This window comes from Micromonas commoda, chromosome 7 (genome assembly GCF_000090985.2).
Source record: "Micromonas commoda chromosome 7, complete sequence".
Classification (NCBI taxonomy): Eukaryota; Viridiplantae; Chlorophyta; class Mamiellophyceae; order Mamiellales; family Mamiellaceae; genus Micromonas; species Micromonas commoda.
In genome coordinates this window covers 1,241,333-1,260,285 of record NC_013044.1, presented here as the reverse complement: position 1 = coordinate 1,260,285, position 18,953 = coordinate 1,241,333, and the positions used below count along the sequence as shown (strand labels likewise).

At 66.7% G+C, this 18,953-nt stretch overlaps 13 protein-coding genes across 13 annotated transcripts; 6 read left to right on the top strand and 7 right to left on the bottom strand.

The window, feature by feature from the left end:
• Window positions 1–33: 33 nt before the first annotated feature.
• Window positions 34–2,841, top strand: MICPUN_60349 (predicted protein; the record flags this gene model as incomplete). The annotated part of the gene is made up of 1 exon (XM_002504037.1): window positions 34–2,841. The coding sequence occupies one exon, from the start codon at window positions 34–36 to the stop codon at window positions 2,839–2,841; it is 2,808 nt and encodes a 935-aa protein (XP_002504083.1).
• A 126-nt stretch (window positions 2,842–2,967) lies between these two features.
• Window positions 2,968–4,594, bottom strand: MICPUN_60348 (cation diffusion facilitator family; the record flags this gene model as incomplete). The annotated part of the gene is made up of 2 exons (XM_002503687.1): window positions 2,968–4,024; window positions 4,113–4,594. The coding sequence occupies 2 exons, from the start codon at window positions 4,592–4,594 to the stop codon at window positions 2,968–2,970; spliced, it is 1,539 nt and encodes a 512-aa protein (XP_002503733.1).
• Window positions 4,595–4,791: 197 nt separating this feature from the next.
• MICPUN_94775 (predicted protein) lies at window positions 4,792–6,488 on the top strand (the record flags this gene model as incomplete). The annotated part of the gene is made up of 2 exons (XM_002504036.1): window positions 4,792–4,861; window positions 4,981–6,488. The coding sequence occupies 2 exons, from the start codon at window positions 4,792–4,794 to the stop codon at window positions 5,916–5,918; spliced, it is 1,008 nt and encodes a 335-aa protein (XP_002504082.1). The 3' UTR covers window positions 5,919–6,488.
• On the bottom strand, window positions 6,327–7,991 carry MICPUN_60345 (predicted protein; the record flags this gene model as incomplete). Its single annotated transcript, XM_002503686.1, has 1 exon — window positions 6,327–7,991. The coding sequence occupies one exon, from the start codon at window positions 7,989–7,991 to the stop codon at window positions 6,327–6,329; it is 1,665 nt and encodes a 554-aa protein (XP_002503732.1).
• Window positions 7,992–8,277: 286 nt separating this feature from the next.
• MICPUN_69782 (NIPA Mg2+ uptake permease) lies at window positions 8,278–9,174 on the top strand (the record flags this gene model as incomplete). The annotated part of the gene is made up of 1 exon (XM_002504035.1): window positions 8,278–9,174. A coding segment is annotated over one exon (897 nt), but the record flags the coding sequence as incomplete, so codon positions are not given.
• Window positions 9,175–9,478: 304 nt separating this feature from the next.
• On the bottom strand, window positions 9,479–10,126 carry MICPUN_60343 (predicted protein; the record flags this gene model as incomplete). The annotated part of the gene is made up of 1 exon (XM_002503685.1): window positions 9,479–10,126. The coding sequence occupies one exon, from the start codon at window positions 10,124–10,126 to the stop codon at window positions 9,479–9,481; it is 648 nt and encodes a 215-aa protein (XP_002503731.1).
• A 92-nt stretch (window positions 10,127–10,218) lies between these two features.
• Window positions 10,219–10,677, top strand: MICPUN_60342 (predicted protein; the record flags this gene model as incomplete). Its single annotated transcript, XM_002504034.1, has 2 exons — window positions 10,219–10,440; window positions 10,567–10,677. The coding sequence occupies 2 exons, from the start codon at window positions 10,219–10,221 to the stop codon at window positions 10,675–10,677; spliced, it is 333 nt and encodes a 110-aa protein (XP_002504080.1).
• Window positions 10,678–10,846: 169 nt separating this feature from the next.
• MICPUN_60341 (predicted protein) lies at window positions 10,847–11,773 on the bottom strand (the record flags this gene model as incomplete). Its single annotated transcript, XM_002503684.1, has 2 exons — window positions 10,847–11,295; window positions 11,575–11,773. 2 exons carry the CDS (start codon window positions 11,771–11,773, stop codon window positions 10,847–10,849), a joined length of 648 nt encoding a protein of 215 aa, XP_002503730.1.
• Window positions 11,774–11,932: 159 nt separating this feature from the next.
• Window positions 11,933–12,826, top strand: MICPUN_60340 (predicted protein; the record flags this gene model as incomplete). Its single annotated transcript, XM_002504033.1, has 1 exon — window positions 11,933–12,826. One exon carries the CDS (start codon window positions 11,933–11,935, stop codon window positions 12,824–12,826), a length of 894 nt encoding a protein of 297 aa, XP_002504079.1.
• Window positions 12,827–12,908: 82 nt separating this feature from the next.
• MICPUN_60339 (predicted protein) lies at window positions 12,909–15,071 on the bottom strand (the record flags this gene model as incomplete). The annotated part of the gene is made up of 1 exon (XM_002503683.1): window positions 12,909–15,071. The coding sequence occupies one exon, from the start codon at window positions 15,069–15,071 to the stop codon at window positions 12,909–12,911; it is 2,163 nt and encodes a 720-aa protein (XP_002503729.1).
• A 215-nt stretch (window positions 15,072–15,286) lies between these two features.
• On the bottom strand, window positions 15,287–15,952 carry MICPUN_60338 (predicted protein; the record flags this gene model as incomplete). The annotated part of the gene is made up of 1 exon (XM_002503682.1): window positions 15,287–15,952. One exon carries the CDS (start codon window positions 15,950–15,952, stop codon window positions 15,287–15,289), a length of 666 nt encoding a protein of 221 aa, XP_002503728.1.
• Window positions 15,953–16,099: 147 nt separating this feature from the next.
• On the top strand, window positions 16,100–17,313 carry MICPUN_60337 (predicted protein; the record flags this gene model as incomplete). The annotated part of the gene is made up of 2 exons (XM_002504032.1): window positions 16,100–16,172; window positions 16,265–17,313. 2 exons carry the CDS (start codon window positions 16,100–16,102, stop codon window positions 17,200–17,202), a joined length of 1,011 nt encoding a protein of 336 aa, XP_002504078.1. The 3' UTR covers window positions 17,203–17,313.
• Window positions 17,314–17,360: 47 nt separating this feature from the next.
• On the bottom strand, window positions 17,361–18,767 carry MICPUN_51120 (predicted protein; the record flags this gene model as incomplete). Its single annotated transcript, XM_002503681.1, has 1 exon — window positions 17,361–18,767. The coding sequence occupies one exon, from the start codon at window positions 18,765–18,767 to the stop codon at window positions 17,361–17,363; it is 1,407 nt and encodes a 468-aa protein (XP_002503727.1).
• Between the last annotated feature and the right edge of the window lie 186 nt (window positions 18,768–18,953).

Sequence of the window (18,953 nt, the reverse complement as noted above, 5' to 3'; positions counted from 1 at the left end):
GTCCCACGCTAAAGTAGACTTCGTTCGTTCGCGATGATTCCCACGCCCCTGGAGCTCTCCTTGGGCGAGCCCTTCGAGGACGTCTCGTTTAACCCCGCGGGCACGTCCGCCTCATCCGCGAAGAAGGCATTGGACGACGCCGCGTCGTCGCTCGCGCGCGATCCAGCGGTCGCCCTCGCGCCCCTCCGCTTCCTCGCCGCCAATCGCTTCGGGATTCCGGACCCGTGGCCGGTGGAGGCCCCGCGCTTCCTCCTCGAAGCCCTCGCGGTCGCCAACGCCACCGCCGCGTCCTCGCCGTCCCTCGCGTCGGACATCTGGTCCCTCGCCGCCATCCTCCTCGGAACGTGGGCGCGATGGAGGAGCGAGCGGCACCCCGGCGGCACGTCCGAGGCGAGGGAGATCCTCGGCGCCGTCGCTCGAACGATTCGAGAACACGCGACGCGAGCGCACGACGGCGCGGGGCGCAAGCTCGCCAACGCACCGTTCGTCGTGAGCCAGCTGGGCGCGACGCCGGTGTTGACGCTGGCGTGCGTCGCGTCCGCGCCCCTGTGCCCGCCGGAGACCAGGGCTGGCGCGCTCAGGGACGTCGCGAGGATCGCGGGCCTCGCCGTTAACAACGGAGGAATCGGAACCGGAGTCGGAGGAGGAGGAGTACGCGGAGGAGGAGGAATCGGGCCGTACCCGGGGACGCTGACGCGTCCCGAGTCGTCCGCGCAGAGGCTCGTCGCGGCTTTCGTCTACGCCGCGTCCGCCGCGGAAGATCCCGTGCACATAACACAGCTGTGCGCGTCGGTGTTCCCGGCGTGGAGAGGCTATCGGGTCGGAGGAACGACCGGCTCGAACGAAAGCCCCGAGGACGCCGTCGCCTCGCAAACGTCCGGCTTGCTCCTCACGCGCGCGGTGCAGGCGACCGCGGCGACGTTCCCCGACGCCGCGGCGTCGCTCGCGGCGGTCGCGCGCGCCGTGCTCCGGGGCGAGCCGATCGACCAGGGGGCGGGCGAGACGAGTTTGAACCTCGCGAGTTTGAATCTCACCCTACGCCCCGACGAGTGTCGATCGGCGGCGTCGTACGTCGCCGCGGGTTTACAGCTTGCGACGCGGCGGGGCGCGCCTCCGCCGCCCGGACGCGGATCGCCGGACGCGTGGCATCGCGTCGCGGACGTCGGCGCGGACGCCATCCGCGCGTGCGTCGCGCTCGCGTCGTGTCCCGCGGGCGGCGGGAGGTGTTTCGAGCTCGCGCGCGACGTCGCCGAGGCGTGGGCCGCCGAGGGGTATTCGAACCCGACCGAAGGCGCCGACGTCGAGGCGCGGACCGCCAGCCAGGGAGGGTTACCCCGGGACGTTGCCGCACGAGCGGCGAACGCGGCGCTCGGACGTTGGTCCATCGCGACGTCGTGCGCGCTCGCGCTCGTCCGGTGCCAAGCGTCCGGCGCCGTCCCCCCCGACGTCGAGTGGGACGCGCTCGACGCCATCTCGGTCGGTACCAACAGATCGTCCGCGGCGGGCGCCTACGCGTTACTCGCGTCCGCGAGGACGAGGGCGGATCCGGGAAGAGCGTCCGCGTCCGTCGCGGCGTGTGCGCGCGCGCCGCTCGCCAAGCGCGCGCCCGCGATCGCGACGCTCGTCGCCGAGCGAGTCACGGAGCTTCACGCGTTGCGCGGCGGTTTCACAGCTGGCGGTTCGCCAAAAACCGGCGTCAAATTTTCGATTCGTTCGTTCGCGGCTCGAGCGCGAGAGCTCGCCGTCGCGGTGCACGACGCTTTCCGGGGGTTCAAATCGATCGCCCCGACGGCGTGGCAGCGATCGCTCGACGCCTCCGCGACGCACCCGGCGTTCCAGGTCCCGTTCCTCACCGTGTTAGGGCTCCTTCGCGGCGTCCCTTTACTTTCATCCGCAGATGACGTCTCCCCGGCGCTCGCCGCCATCGACGCCTTGGCCCGGCTGGAATTCGCCAGGACGCCAGATCCGAGGTACGCCACCCTCCTGCGAGACGTCGCGAACGCGTTGGCGTCCGACGACGACGTGCGGTCCGCGCGTTTGGCGCGAGCGACGTGCGAGTCGCTCTTCCCGGATCCCGTCGCCGAGCTCGACGCCGTTTGCGGCGGGGGCGTCGCGTGGAGCGACGACGACGCGCTGGGATCCCGGACGCACTTACTCCTGAGGCTGTTGCCGTACGCGGCGGCAAGGCTCGCGGAGGATTCGGGGGGTGCCGACCCAACCGGGGGTGCCGAGTGGGGTGCCGAGGAAGGCGCGCGGGTGCTAGCCGCCCGGGTCCTGCCGTGCGTCGAGAGGTGCCTCGCGCACGGCCGCGACGCGCTCGTCCGAGCGGCGCACGTCGCCGCGGTGGCGATATTCCGTTCGCACGGCCGTTCACGCGTGACGCAAACGTGGTTCCTGAACTCGTACCTGACCCGCGCGCTGGAGATGTACCCGCACCGAACCCCAGCGGAGCCGTTCGTCGCGGCGATCGGCACGGTGGCGATGCACTGCGAGCTCGGCTCGCGTCTCCCGTGTCTCGCCGCCTCCGCCGCGACGGAGCGCGCGGTCGCGTTGGACGGGAGAGGCGACGCGTCGTCGATGGACGCGGCGTCCTCGCTCCGGAGGCTGGTGTTCGGTTTGCTCGCGTTGGTGGACCACGCCATCGTGCCGGAGATGGCGGCCATCGCGGAGTCGGCGATGATGTCGGCGGGGCGAGGCGGGGGCATGGACGCGGGGGCGGCGAGGGCAGCGAGGGCGAGGGCGTACGAGGACCTGGTCGCTGGCGGGGTGCTGGCGTGTTCCGATTACGGGAGGAAAAACTCCCTCGTGCAGTGGGCGCTGCGGTGCAAGTCGATGCTGTGAACTAGCTAGCTATCGTAGTAGAAGGTACGAAGGTCACGTATCGTATTTATGGTTAACGTCAATGGCGGCCGTGACTGGAGCGCAGCGACCAGGTTCTGTTATACAAGCGGTACGTGTTCCGTAGTTTTAGACGTTTGACGCCGCATCCACCAGCGCGTCGCACTTGTCGCACTTCACCGGCGGCTTCCCCACCATCCCGCACGCCGCCCACCCTCCCTTCTCCGGCGTCGCCGTCATCTGCAACGTCGTGTGATTGATCCCGAATTTCTTCTGCAGCAGACGCGTCGCCCGACTCAGCGCTCGCTCCAGCGCCTCCCCCGCTCGTTCCTTCTCCTGCGTCAGCACGTGAACGTGAGCCATGAGCGCGGACTTACCGGGGGATAACTCCCACAGATGCAGGCAGTGCACTCCCACGACTCCGGGCACCTCGGATTCGAGCGCGTCTGCGATTTTACGCGTACTCGCACCCGGCGGCGCCGCCTCCAACAGCACCCTCAGCATTCTCAACGCGAAAGGGTACATCGTCGCGACGACGATGCACGCGAAACACAGGGTGCACACGGGGTCGATGACCGCGAGGTTGCTGTCCCGGCCGCCGGTGCCCCAGATGATCGCGCCGCCGACGCAGACCAGGATCGTGCCGAAAAGGTCACCCAGGACGTGCAGAAACATCGCTCGAGCGCCCAGTTCGCCAGTTCCGTGCGAGTGGCCGTGACCGTTCGAATTGCCGCCGCCGGGATCCCGGTCGAGCAGCCAGAGGAGCACGACGTCGACGACCAAGCCGCCGCACGCGGTGAAAACCACCGTCGCGCCGTCAACCCCGGGCGGCGCGCTCATTCGTTTAATCGCCTCAACCACGAGCGCGAGCGTCGCGCCCCAAACCACCAAAATGATCCCCAACGCTCCGAGGACTTCGAGCCGCGCGAAGCCGAAAGTCAGCATTTCGGCGTAGTCATCGTCGCGCGTCGCGTCAGCCTCGGTCGAGTCCGAATCTTTGAGTTTCAAGTGTCTTCGTTGCTGCCGAAGCGTGAGTTCCAAGATGCCGAGGGAGAGGCCGTAGGAGACAAAGTCCGACGTCATGTGCAGCCCGTCGGCAAGCAGGGCGGTGGATCCAGAGATCGTCGCGGCAGTAAACTCCGCGATGGCGTACAGGCCGCTGACGCAGAGCGCGCCGTAGAGCCGTCTGCGCAGTGTCCGACGTCCAGGTCAGTCGTCCGAATGGGTAATCGAGATGGGCAATGAGGGTATACGTATCGAGGGTATTCGCTTACCTGCGTAGCCTCGCAGCGCGCTTGACGGGCACGATGCGCCGGCCGAACCCCGTGCCGCCGAAGAGGTTGTCCGCGTGCCCCGCGTTGAACCACCCGCCGGTGGACACGTCAACGTCGAAGCCGTGGCATCGGCCGTACGCTCGAAAGACTCGCGAGTGCGAGTGGCCGTGGCCGAGGTCGCCGTGGCCGTGGCCGAGGTCGCCGTGTCCGTGTCCGTGGCCGTGGCCGTGAGAATCTCCGTTGAGGCCGACGTGACCCGCCTCCTCTGCGAGCTCAAGGTCGAGATCAGCCTCCGTCAGCACCCGCGCCCGCCCGGGACGCCTCGCAGAAGAACCTACAGTGCCGTGTTCGTGGCCGTGGCCGTGAGAATCTCCGTTGCCGACGTGACCCGCCTCCTCTGCGAGCTCAAGGTCGAGGTCAGCCTCCGTCAGCACCCGCGCCCGCCCGGGACGCCTCGTAGGAGGTGCCGCGGTCTGCGACATATAAACCCTCGACAGATTCACGCAGAACCCGAGCCTCGATGTGTCGACGTCCCACGGACGCGGAGATCTGTGACCAAATTAATGAGTGTTAAAAAAGCCCTGGGTCGGCGCAAAAACTGAAGGGTTATTTTTTAGGGGCGCTTCTCAATAGTCGTCGCCCTAATCGTCCCACGCGCCGGCCGACACCGTCTAAGAGAATGACAGTCAACGATAAAACCCCGGTGACGATCATCACCGGTTTCCTTGGTGCCGGGAAGACGACACTCGGTGAGACCCGTCTTTGTCCCGCCGACCTTTCGACCACCCACGTGTTCGAACCCCGTTCGAGGAGATCGCCGTACTGACCTCCGCGATATCGCCCCCTACTTTCGACGTCGTACGCGCAGTCAACCACATCCTCACAGCCAAGCACGGCAAGCGCATCGCCATCATCGAGAACGAATTCGGCGAAGTCGGCGTTGACGATGGTCTCGTCGTGGAGACCAAAGAAGAGATCTTCGAGATGAACAACGGGTGCATCTGCTGCACCGTCCGCCAGGACCTCATCCGGATCCTCAACAAACTCATGCGACGAAAAGACGCGTTCGACCACATCATCATCGAAACCACCGGTCTGGCGGACCCGGCCCCGGTCGCGCAGACCTTCTTCGTGGACGAGGATCTCAAGGAGGATCTGTACCTAGACGCCATCCTCACTGTTGTCGATGCCGCACACCTATCCGCCCACCTGGACGAAATCAAACCGGAGGGGGTGGAGAACGAATCGGTGGAGCAGATCGCGTTCGCCGATAAGATCCTACTCAACAAGATAGACCTTCTCAAGTCCGACGACGATAAAGCGTCGCTGGTGAAGAAGATCCGATCGATCAACGCCAGGGCCGCCATCATCGAATCTCAACACTCCGCGGTGGACATCGATTCTATCCTTGGAATCAAAGCGTTCAGCCTGGATGCGACGTTGGAGCAGGACGCCGAGTTTCTCGATACTGACGCCGAGCATCAGCACGACGAATCCGTGACCAGTGTCGGGATCGAGGTGGCGGATGCCGCGATGGACATTACAAAGCTGGAAGCTTGGCTGCGCAAACTTCTTAGCACCAGAGGTGAGGATATCTTCCGAAGCAAGGGTATTCTCAACGTGTCGGGCACAGATGAACGGTACGTGTTCCAAGGCGTGCACATGATGATGGAGATGTCGTCGTCCGCGGAGGGTAAGTTTGAGGGTTGGGGGAAGGACCAGAAGCGGGTCTCGAGGGTGATCTTCATCGGGCGGAACTTGGACAGGAGTGATCTTGAATCCGGCTTCAAGGCGTGCATCGCATAATAAAATTCCGGTCGGGCGCGGTGTCCGTGCGACTGAAGTTGCCGCAGCCAAATCCAGAAATAGCACTGTCGAGCGGAGCGAGCAGCTGGCTGGAGACCAAGCAGACACCGGAGATGGCGGCCATCGCGGAGTCGGCGATGATGTCGGCGGGGCGAGGCGGGGGCATGGACGCGGGGGCGGCGAGGGCAGCGAGGGCGAGGGCGTACGAGGACCTGGTCGCTGGCGGGGTGCTGGCGTGTTCCGATTACGGGAGGAAAAACTCCCTCGTGCAGTGGGCGCTGCGGTGCAAGTCGATGCTGTGAACTAGCTAGCTATCGTAGTAGAAGGTACGAAGGTACCTTCCTTCGTGACGTATTCGTTTGCGAGGGTTTCGTCTTGTGACGTCGCGGGCTCCGGGTCATCGGCTACTCAAGGCCGGTTGTTGTTCGGCGCGAGAAAGGCCGGCAAGGGCACGCCCAGCGACTTGAGTATCCCCGGCGCCTCCTTCGCCGCCAACTCCGCGCCCTGCTCCAGCCAGCTCGTCGCCAGCTTCGCCCTGTGCTCGTTCGTCGGCATCCTGTAGAGGTACGCCGCCCTTCTCAGCGCCGCGGCGAGCGGCCCGTCCAGCGTGGCGTCACCGACCGGCAGCGCCACCGCCGCGTCCGTCTTCCCGAGCACCATCATGTCGCCGATGTGTTGGTACTTGAACGGCAGCAACGGGCGAGAGGACAGCGAGGACCACACGTTCCATGCGGCGTAGTCGGCTTGCTGGAACGCAACCTGCGCGGTGGCTGGGAGGACGTCAAACCTATCCGGCGGGGGCGCCGCGGCATTCTGGAAGGTATTCGGCGCGTCGCCACCTTCCGGCAACCCCGCGCTCGTGGAATCCCAAACCCTGGCGACGTCCCCCACGGCGAACACCCGGCCGTGGCCCCTCACCCGCAGCGTCCGCTCCGTGACGATCTTGTTCGTGCGACGATCCCGCGGGAACGGCCACGACTCGGGCGCCTCCACGCGTTGCCCAACCGCCCAGCACACGACGTCGTAGTCCTCCGTCCGCGAATCGAAGTCGCCCTGCGCGTACGTCAGCGACGCCGCGGAGGGGAGGCGCGCGTCCGGGGATGACGGCACCCCAGACGGCACCCCAGACGGCACCCCAGACGACGGTTCGGAGATTTTAATCGCGCGCGTGCCCGCGCGAGTGGTCACCCCCGCGGCGTCCAATCGCCTCCTCGCCGCGTCGCGCTGGCCCGGCGGCGACTCCGGCATGATCCCAGCCCCGGACGCGAACAGCTCGATGCTCGCCTTGCCCGCGAGCCTCTCGGCGACGACGCCCGCGAGCTCGACGCCGGAGAGCCCGCCGCCGACGACGGCCACCTTCCGCGACCTCGCCCCGGATCCTGCCGCCCGATCCGTCTCGAACGCCGCCTCCACGTCCCTCATCGCCCCCGCCAGCCTCCTCGCGTCTTCCAGCGTGCTCAGCGGGATGGCAAAGTCTTTGGACCCCGGGCACTTGGCGTCCGCGCTCGCGGTTCCGACGGCGACGACGAGCCAATCGTACTCGACGGTTTCACCCGACGCGAGCTCGATCGTTCCGCCCCCCGAGGACCCGGTGCTGCCGTCCGCGAACGGCACCGCGTCGCCCGTGCGCACGGCGGCGACGTCGCCGCGGACGTAGCGCACGGACGTGGGCTTCAGGAGGTCCTCGAACGCGGGCGCCACTTCCCAGTCGCTCATGGTCTCGTTGACGAGTTCGTACAGCATGGGCTTGAACACGAAGCGCTCGGCTCGATCGACGAGGGTGACGACCGGGCGCTTCGACGCGTCCGGCCAGGTGAGCGCGTCGAGCTTGAGCGCGGTGTAGAGCCCGCCGAATCCGCCGCCGAGGATGACGACGCGGGGCGGGCCGACGTAAGGCGCGCGGGACGCGTCCGCATCGGAGGAGGAGGACGTGGAACCCGCCGACGTCGACGTCGCCCGGGGCCGGGTGGAACGATGCGCGCGAGCGATGCGGGGTGCGGACGCGCGCCGTCCTAGGCGAGGCGCGACCGCGATCGTCGCGCGGGTTGGCCGCGCGCACGCGTGGGAGCTCATATCCCGCGCGCGATGCGACGATGCGGGCGTCCGGCGCGCGCGCCAGAGAGTGAAGATAACTCTCTCGGTCGGGGTGACGTGGGCGAAGTCTCAGCAGCGAGAAGTTGATTTCCTCATCGATGTCAGCCCACACACCAGGCACCGCCGACGCGACCCGGCTTCCACGATGGCTTCGGGCTACGCCGTCGCGGGGCAGGCGTCCGCCACGCTCGACAGCGACGGTTTCATCGTGTCGTCGATGGCCGGCGCGGACGGCGGCTCGGGCGGCGGTGGCGACGCCCGGATCGGGCTGTTCCTCGCGATGAGCTCGTCGCTGGCCATCGGCGCGAGCTTCATCGTCAAGAAGAAGGGGCTGAAGCTGGCGGGCGGCGCCCCGGGCGGGGTGCGCGCGGGGAGCGGCGGGTACGGCTACCTGCGCCAGCCCCTCTGGTGGGCGGGCATGCTCACGATGATCGTCGGCGAGGTTGCCAATTTCGCCGCGTACGCGTTCGCGCCAGCCGTCCTGGTCACCCCGCTCGGCGCGCTGTCCATCATCGTCTCCGCGGTCCTCGCGCACCACCTGCTCGCCGAGAAGCTGCACGCGTTCGGGTGGCTCGGGTGCCTCCTCTGCATCGTCGGGAGCGTGGAGATCGTGCTGAACGCGCCGGAGGAGAAGGAGATCACCGGCGTCAAGCAACTCTTCGCCATGGCCGCCAGGCCCGGGTTCGTGGCGTACGCGGGCGCCACGGTGGGATTCGCAGCCTACCTCGCCACGCGCGTGTACCCCACGCACGGCTCCAGCAACATCCTGGTGCCCATCGGCATATGCTCGCTCGTGGGGTCCCTGAGCGTCATGTCGTGCAAAGCGCTCGGCACGGCGCTGAAGCTCACGTTCCAGGGTCGGAACCAGCTCCTGGAGGCGGAGACGTGGATGTGCGCGGCGATCGTGGGCGCGTGCGTGGTGACGCAGATGAACTACCTCAACAAAGCCCTGGACGTCTTCAACACCGCGGTGGTGACGCCCATATACTACGTGATGTTCACCACGCTGACGCTCACCGCGTCGTCCATCATGTTTCGCGATTACCTCGACCAGGGCGCCAAGGAGGTGGCGGGTCAGATTTGCGGGTTCGTGACGATCCTCGCGGGGGTGTTCACGCTGCACGTGACCAAGGACCACGGCGAGGGAACCAGCGGCTGGGGCGCGGGCAACGGGAGCAACGGGGGCGTCTTCAAACGGGCGTACGGCCGGGGCGCGCATAAGGATTCGGACGGACCGGGGACGCCGCACCGAAACGGATCGGCGAGGAGGGAGGACATCGAGCTGGCGCTCTCGCGTTCCAACTCGGGCACGTGAACGGAACGCACGTCCGTCGCGGGTTTTAGTGGCGGCGTCGTGCGCGCGCGTAGACACCGGTGCGGCGGTGTTCGCAGGGTTAACTCTAAGTTGACGCGTGACATCGAGAGGGTGGACGAGCGCTAATTAACGAGGACTATAGATTCGTCAGTCACGTGGCGAGCACCGCCGGGGGCGCGTCCTCCTCCTCCCTCGCCTTCTTCGCCTCTCCCTTCCCCGCGCCGTCCCCGGGTGCCGACTTTTCGTCCCCGCCCCCGTCCTTTGCGTCCTTCGCGTCTCCCTCGGGTTTGGGCGCCGCGTAGAGCACCTGCTTCTCGTCCATGAGTATGTGGGCGAAGCAGTACGAGCTCAACGGCACGGGTTTGGCGTCGCAATCGTCGCACGCGCACTGCGCCGCGACGCCGGCTTTCTCGCGTTCCTGCGCGGCGGCCGCGGCCTCGTCCTTCCGCCCGCCGTGCCCGTTCCTGAGATGGAATCGGTAGTGCCTCCGCCTCAGATCCTCCAGGAGGCGCCAGTACTGATCCTGGTAGAGCCGCTTGAGCTCCTTCATGCGGCGGATCCGTCGGCGGATGAGCGCCTCCTGGGGGACCACGCGTCCGTTGTCATCGTCCCTCTCCGCGTCCGCCCCGTCCGCCGCGTCCGCGTCGGTCGCGCCCTCCGTCTCCGTGGCGTCGACGTCGTCGTCGGTGTCGATGGCGAGCTCCACCGCCGCGGCGAGCCTGCCGTCGGGTTCCGTCCGAGCCCGGCGCGCGGCGCGCCCGAGCTCTCCGTCGTCGTCCTCCGCCTCGTCGCGCTTCATGGAACCCGGCCGGTGGGCGCGGACTCGCGAGGCGCGCGCTGTGGGAAGTGCGCGTCGAACGACCCGACGATCTGGCGGAATCTTAGGTCAAAATGCCCGAAACGGCGTCCGAGCTGGCACGCGCAACGAGTTTTTCGGTCACCGGCTGGCGCGAACGAACACAACGGGACGCGCGCGCTCGGGGGTTCGGAAGGCGGGCCATGTTCACCGACAACAGGTGCGCGAACAGAGTGATCACGGGAGCCGCGCTGGGCGCCACCGTCGGGGGCGCGGTGGGCGCGGTGTACGGCACGTACGAGTCATTCGCGTACAAGGTGCGGCGTCGATGTCTCCTCGCGCGCGATTCATTCCCCAACCGCCGATCCCGCGCGACGCGCGCGGACCGACGCCGGCGGAACCGCCAATCTGACCGTCTCCCCCCCGCGCCGTCCCCTCCGTAGATTCCGGGCATGCTGAAAGTGAGGCACATAGGCCGCACGACCGTGGGAAGCGGCACCCTCTTCGGCCTCTTCCTCGCAGCCGGCAGCCTGATCCAGTGCGGCAGGAGGTGACAGCCGGCGCGCCACCGCAATACGTATCCCGTAGCGACTACTTCTTCTTCGACGGACGCGAGAGATCTTAGAGCACTCGTAGTTTCCTCGCCTCTCTTCTTTACGAACGGCTAGCCGGCGAGCTAAGACGTCGTTTGTTCGCTGATGAGACGCCCGGTCGCCCCTACACTCACCGCGTGTTCCTCGCGATGAAATCAGCGTTGATCTCCCGACACTCCTCCTCGCAACAGCCCACGCAAACCTCGATGCCGGCGTCGAGCAGCGTCCGAATCCCCCCGCCGCTCACCCTCGGATCCGGATCCACGAAACCCACAACCACCCGCGTCACCCCCGCGTCAACCAGCGCCCTCGAACACGGCGGCGTCCGCCCGAAGTGGTCGCACGGTTCCAGCGTGACGTACGCGGTGCACCCTTTGGCGTTCGCCCCCGCGGCTCTCAGCGCGAAAACCTCGGCGTGTGGCTCGCCAGCTTTCGGGTGGTACCCCTCTCCCACGACGACGCCGGAGCGTTCGTCGACGATGACGCAGCCGACGACGGGGTTGGGGAAGGTTTTGCCCGCGGCGGTGGCGGCGAGCGCGAGCGCGCGGCGCATTCGCTCGGCATCCGCCTCGGTGTATTCTGCGGGAGACGACGACGATGACGATGAGAATGATGCGTCAGGCCGCGTTGGTCAGTCGAGGCGGGGCGGGGACGGGATCCGAACGCGGGGTGCGGGGGCGCGGCGGCATGCGGTCAGAAATCTCTTGTGGAATACGTGCGTGGCCCAGAGGTTCGGGACCAATGAGGTCCTAAACGTCGCCCAGCGTTGAGAGGTGTCATCAACCCGCGCGCGCTAAACCTGGGACTAAACCCAAAACGAACGTCGCGAAAGCTCCGAGACGGGGAGATGGAACGCACCCGTCGACGCCTCGGAGACGGCTCCCTCGCCCGCGCCCGGGCGTCGTCGCGCGAGATCGCGGTCGACGCCGTCGTCCCTTCGACGAACGCCGCGAACGGAGGCGCGGGCGGCGTCGACGCGCGGGTGCGGGCGCACGGGGCGGGCGCTGGGGCGGCAGACGTGGCACGCGCGGGGCGCGAAGGGCGCGACGGCGGGCATGTCGACCGCGGCGCTCGACGGAGTGGAGTCCACCGAGCGTCATTGCAAAACCTACGCGACACAGCTGGCGGACGCCCGCGTGGCCACTCTGCCACTGCAGACCATTTTTGAACCGCGTCGTCGACAGCCCTCATCGCCATTCGCACGCGCCGCGTCGATATGCCCCTGACGTCTGCTCCCCCCGAGAGCGCGTGCAAGCCCTCGCCGCCGCGGCGCGAGCCGCTGACGCGCGTGAGCGAGAACGAGCCGCCGACGCGCGCGCGGACGCCGTCCACCGCGGGCGACGGCGCGGCTGCGTCCAACGTCAAGGGCCCGCACAAGCGCAAGGCGTCGTCCGCGGAGGGCGTCGTCGACGCGGGGTGCTGGTGGGGCCACGGCCTAGCCGCCGCGCGGGCGGACAGCGACGACGACGACGGAGCCGTTGTCCGGCGCTCGACGTTCAAGACGCCGTTCTCCGCCGCGAGGACCGAGCGCGGGACCATCGCGGGAGACGCGCGCTCGCGATGCAACATCTGCGACGGCGAGTTCGCGCGCGACGACGTCGCGCTGCTTGGCGGATGCAACCACCACTTCTGCATCCCTTGCGTGGAGATTTGGTCGTCGCGGCGCGCGAGGTCGTGCCCGACGTGCAAGGCGCCGTTCGACGGATGGCACTACGGCGAGGTGGTGCCGTGCGGGGCGGACGAGGACGGGGCCGGAGTAGAAGGAGGAGGAGGAGGAGGAGGAGGAAGGACGCGACGCGAGCGACGGTTCCATCGGTTGCCCCCGCCCACCGGGGAGAGGATGCCGGCGAGGTCGGCGAGGGCGCTGGCGTTCGACGTGAGCGCCCCGAGCGGCGCGTTCGCCGGCTTCGGTGCGGTCCAGGATCCGGAGGAGGACGAGGACGCCGCGCGGGAGATGCGCGAGGCGGAGTCGCGAGACGAAGGGGCGGAGGAGCCGAAGGAGCCGGAGCCTCGCGCCGACGATGGACGCGCGGAGGAGAACGACGACGACGAGACGATCGGGGAGCGCATCGATCGGGCCAAGCGCCGGAGGATGCCGTCAAATGAGTAGAGCGCTCGTGCGCAGGGTACTCGTACTAATCCTAGCTAGTACACCACACGTAGCATTACAATCCAACTTGGTCCGACTCGGTTCACAGCTCGTCGTCGCTGAGAAACGTGAGCTCGTCATCCGGCGCGTCGTCCTCCTGGAACTCCCACTCGCCCGGTCCGACCCAAGCAGCCTCGAACGTCTGCTCGGGGCACAGCAAACCCTCGCACGGCACCGGCTCGTCCACGCCATCCTTGAGCAGCGCTATGCGTCGATTGGGCAAATCGTACACCACCCGCCGCGAGTTTAACGCGTTGGCGCAAATCAAACCGCAGCTGTGCTCGCTGAGGTCGAAACCCGCGTCGGATGCGAGCAGCACGTCGAGGGTATCGAACCTGCCCCCCATCGCGCCGGTCCCGGCCCTGGCCCAGACGTCGCCGACGTTCTCCTCGAACGCGTCACCGCCCCCCGCTCCCTCCGCTAAGCCGTTCCAACACCCGAACCCCCCGCCGCTCACGCCGCACGGAAGCTCGGAGCACAGCTCGAGCCAATCGAGGGACCCGCGGTACGCGCGCGTCGCGCCGCTGCTCTCCCCTCCGCTCCCGCCCACGCCCCTGACCCGACTCGACGCGCGTTTGGTCCCCGGAAGCAGCTTCTCGAGGTTCATCTCCCGAACGGCTCTGGCGTGGAAGATGCAATCCGCGCCACCCGCGCCGCTGTCGATCATGAAAATCTGCGGCTTGCCCCGCGGCGCGCCGGCGAAACTCGCGGCGACGTGCGGGACGTTGCTCACCATCAGCAAGGGTTTCCAGTCCCACGTCACCGGCGGGATGAACTTTTGTGGGTCGTACAGACGCACGGGCGATCCCCCGGGTCCAACCTCCAGGATGGCTGATTTGAACACGTCGAATCCTACGATGCCGGCGACGGGCTCGGACGATCCGCTCACGATGCCGCCGACGGACATCTCCATGAACACCGGCGCGTCGATCGTGATCGGTCCCAGCTCCAGGGTGTCGCCGCGCCTGAAGTTGCACGGCACCTTCCCCGCGACGCCGCTGACCCAAACCTCGCCGAACTTTCGCAGGTTCAGGCGCTCGGCGGCGGCGCCCGAGATGACCAAGCCGCTCGCGCCCGTGTCCAAGATGAACGGCCCGACGTCCACGCCGTCGATCAAAGGCCTGACGAGCACGTGCGACGACTTGGCCTCCTCTATGTTAACCTCCGGACGTTTCTTGGCGTCGAACCGGACGCTCCCGGCGTTGTCGAAGCCGTCCTCGTCCGTCGCCGCCAGCTGTGTTTTCGCGGGGAACGAGCCAAACGCGTCGCCGGGCAGGGTTCCCGGCCTGCGGTAATACCCCGACCCGACCCCGGAGTTGGCCCTTGCGCCGTCCGTCCTGAACGTCTGCGTGCCACCCGCGGCGCCCTTCAGCGTCGTCAGCGCCGGGTACGGCTTCGCGGCGCCGGCGGACGCGTTCGATCCCCCGACGTTTTTCCAATCCTCGTAGAACCAACTCTCATCGTCGCCGCACACCCTCATGCGCATCCTGGTCGGCAGCCACTCGCGCGTGTCGACGTACATGCTGGCGACGATGAGCCCGCCCGCGCGCAGGCGGATGGTCACCTCGCACTCGTGCGGCGCGGGGCGCGCCTCGTCGTCGGCGGCGTCGCCAGCCGCGCCGCCGCCGAGCTCGAGCTCCACGTCGTGCTTCGCATCCGGATGCGCCCACCATCCCGTCCGCGCCCACGCGGCGAGCAGCGACGCCTCGTGATCGTCCAGCTGGACCACCTGCGTGTAACCGGTGTGGTCCGTCTCCCACACCTCGTCCGCGCCGGCGCAGTGCGTGGAGACGTAGGAGAGGTCCGGCCCGGCGGCTTCCTCGGCGAAGCTCCCCGCGTCGTGCCGAAGCGCCCAACGCACGGGATCGCCGAGAAAGACGCCGTGGCCCCAGGTCATGCCGCTGCTCGCGACGCCGCGATCGTCGAGCCGGAGCGACGCGCGGACGTTCCGCATGACGTCGTCGAGGTTGGGCGACGACGACGCGCGCTCGCCTCCTTTCGGCGCGTCCTCGCTCTTCCGCGGCACGACCACCGCGGCGACGACGAGACGACGCGCGAAGCCTCGGACCGAACGGGTCGTTGGGGCGAACGCGAATTTCGGGGCGCGACGATCGATAGCGGCGGGGGACGCGCGGGCGCGGCGGAGCGAACGCGCCGCGGTCGGGGCGCGGGAGATTGACGCGGATACCATCGATGCCGCGGACATCGCGACGATCCGGTCCGCCCGGTCGGGGTGAATCCGCGAACGCGCGCCGCCCAGTTCTGGATCGGGTTTGAAATATCAATAAAGCGCAAAGCCAGCTCAGCACGCCAGCACGGTCGTCATCGCTTTTTGGGTGGAACATTCAACCCTCTCCCTCGGCGGGCTTTCGCCATCGTCACGCGCGTTCCGACGGTACCGACCCGCGCCGCGCGCTCTCGTCACCCGCCGCCCACTCCCACCGCGTACGGCCCTCCGTCGTACTCCGATATCTCGATCCCCCACTCCGGAAACACCCGCCGCCACGTCTCTCCCATCTCGCCGTCATCCGCCCAACCGTCACCTTCTACCCACACCGCGATGGTGCTGACGTGCTCCAGCGTCACCTCGCGAAACACGTCACTCACGCTCTTCTCCCGGAACTTCATCTTATCGCGGAACAGCGCGAGGGACGGGGCGTTGTCGAACCCGATCTTGGCCCTGAACGTCTTGACGCCCAGCGCCATGTGGCAGTACGACATGAAGATCTCCAGCGCCTCGACGGCGATGCCTTTGCGCCTGCTTCCACGCTCGGCGACCATGATCTCGATCTCCGCCGTGTGCTTCGGGTCGTCGTGATCGTTCAGAAAGATGTTCACGTCCCCGCACATCGCGCCAACGCCGGGTGGCAGGGTGTTATCGCACAGGATGAACGTGCACTTGGACTCGTCCGCCGCCCACTCCTCCTGCATCGCGTGCTCCTCCTCTATGCTCAGCGGCTCCGACGCGGTCGCCTCGCGGATGGCCGGGTCCTTCATCCACTCGTGGTACCTCGGGACGTGCTCGCGTCGGTAGGGCACGAGCGTGCATCTGGCGCCCCGCAGCACCAGGTTGGCGTTGTGTCGCATGGGTTAGGGTTGACTCTACCGACCCCAGGTGCCGAGTCAAAGTGGCCACGACTCGGTCGCGAACCACGTTTTGGTTGTTTGTCCAGCACGCCCGATCGGCGTTGCACTTCGAGCAGCGGGTGTCCCGGGGCACGGACGGAGCCGAACATGCCGGAGGACGACCGCCGCACGCCGGTCACCATCGTCACGGGCTTCCTCGGCGCCGGGAAGACCACGCTCAGTGAGTCCCGCCATCCCCGAACCCGCCTCGCCCTTTGCCGCACGCGTTGTTACCTGACGATGATCCCATTCCCGCGCCCGCCCGTGCGACAGTAAACCACATCCTGAAGGCGAACCACGGCAAGCGCGTGGCCATCATAGAGAACGAATTCGGCGAGGTGGGCGTCGACGATGGGCTGGTGGTGGAGACCAAGGAGGAGATCTTCGAGATGAACAACGGCTGCATCTGCTGCACGGTCCGCGGCGACCTCATCCGCATCCTCGGCAAGCTCCTGAACCGACGGGAGCGATTCGACGCCATCGTGATCGAGACGACCGGGCTCGCGGACCCGGCGCCGGTGGCGCAGACCTTCTTCGTGGACGACGAGCTCAAGGAACAGCTCTACCTGGACGCCATCCTCACCGTCGCGGACGCCAAGCACCTCGGATCGCACCTCGACGAGGTCAAACCCGAAGGCGTCGAGAACGAATCCGTCGAGCAAGTCGCCTTCGCGGATAAGATCCTCCTGAACAAAGTCGACCTGGTGACGCCGCAGGAGAAGCTCGCGCTCGTGGACAAGATTCGAGGCATAAACTCCAGAGCCGCCGTCATCGAGTGCGTGCACGCGCGGGTCGACGTCGGGGAAGTGCTGGGAATTCGAGCCTTTGACCTATCCGTCGCGTGCGAATTCGACGAGGAGTTTCTCGACGTCGAGGGGGAGCACCGACACGACGAGACCGTCACGTCGGTGGGAATTCGGGTGCCCGGCGCGATGGTAGTTTCCGAGCTGAACACGTGGCTGACGTCGCTGTTGCGGACGAAGGGCACGGACATATTCCGCAGCAAGGGTATCCTGCGCGTGGCGGGGTCCGACGAGCGAGTGGTGTTCCAGGGGGTGCACATGACGATGGAGATGGCCAGCTCGGCGAACGGGAAGGTGGCGGGTTGGAAGGAGGGCGAGACGCGGGAGAGTCGGTTCATATTCATCGGGAGGAATCTGGACAGGGAGGAGCTCACGGAGGGCTTTCGCGCGTGCGTCGCGCCGGAGTGAGGAGGAGGAGAGGTTTTCGGCACAAACCGAATTCCCACGCCGTCGAAGGGAATGCGCCTAAAAGTTATTCGGGGTCCAGTGCGTAAAGTCGACAGATGTCGGTCGCGGTTCACTCGAGATGTTCTTCGTGACGGTTCATCGCGGGCTCGTATTCGCGTTTACCAAACCTCCGCGTCGTTCACTCGCTGCCCCTGTCCGAGGTACTTTTTCCCCCATCGCCTGCAGTACTCCTCGTCCATCTTGAGGTGGTACGCCTCCGACGTCGGCCGCCACTTGTTCCGCAGGTAGCTCCCCTTGACCCACGGCCGTGAGTGCCCGTTCTGCCTCAGCGACCGGTACGCGGCATAGACGGTCCGGTACCCCACGGCGTAGAACAACACGTACACGAGCACCAACAAACCCCATACAAGATCGACCCGGTCCGCGGCTTCATCGTCGAACGCGCACTCCGCTTCGTCCGCCGCCGTCGCCAAACAGTTCCGTCTCGGCCTGGCGACGTGATACGCCACGCAATCGCCCACCAGGATGAGCATCAGCACCGAGGAGACGCTCTCGGAGACGTAGTCCATCACCGTCTTGAACGGCAACCGCGGGATGTGACCAACCGTGGTCCACTGAACCGCGTAGATTGAAAGGAACAGCACGGCGCACAGGGCGGCTCGGTTCGCCAGGTCGCTGGGCTCCAGGGCGTATCCCGTGAACCCGAAGAACGCGATGGTGTACATGGGCTGGATGCCGTTGTGGACGTAAAACGTGGAGGAGCGCTTTATGTGGAACGAGATGAAGTAGCAAGGCGTCATGTCGCCGTCCCAGAACCTCGGGTCGTTCTTAAACCTCGTCGTCGACGGGTTCTGCCCGATCGCGACGGAGATGCCGGCGAGTTCGTAATCGTTGGAGTGGGTCGACGCACCGTCGAAGTCTATGTGCTGGTACTGACTCGCGTACTTTTTGACGCAGGATTCGTTGTTCGGTCGTCTCAGCGACAGTCGCACGTCCTTGTCCCACTCGGGCCGTTTCACGCCGAAAAACACGATGGACAGGTCCACGCGCGTGCTGTCGAAAGGAAAGCTCTTGAACCGTTCCATGTCCGCCGAGATGTCGAACCCGTCCTTTAGGTTGACTGGAAACGTCTGCGCCATCCGTCCGTCCGAGGGTTTGTGTTCCTGCGTCGAGTCGTAACCGTAGAACCTGGGAAGCTGCTCGTAGTTCTCCGCCTTGCCGAGGTCGAATCCCGCGCATCCGTTCAACCGCGGTCGCCAGATGTTCTCCGGCATGGGTTTGTGGTGGGTCGGGAACCCGATCATGCGGTCGTCGGTCCAGTACATCTCTATGTTCGCGATTATCTTGAACGTCTCCTTGCCGTCGTGCGCGACCACCTCCCACTTCTTCAGCGCGAACACGAGCTCGACCACAGTGGGGTTGTTGTCATTCTTGCTTATGTTCTGCGAAGGAGGCAGCTGACGCTCGGGAGGAGGGAGCGGGCGTTCGTCCCACGGGTAGTCGGGATCGTCCCATGGGGCGAACGACGGCTCCGGGGGCTCGTCCGGAGTTTCCGACTCGTTCATCGCTGACGACGTGAGGCGCTTAGTGGCCTGACGTGGATTTGTTGGAAAATACAAGTTCGCTCCAGATTTGTTTTGGGACTGGTCAGCGCACAGGTTTGCCCCCTCGGAACCGCGCGGAACGGCGGGACGCGTTGGTCAAAGCACTCTACCGGTTCAAAACAGTTGCTAGAGCTAGAAGAGTCCCTT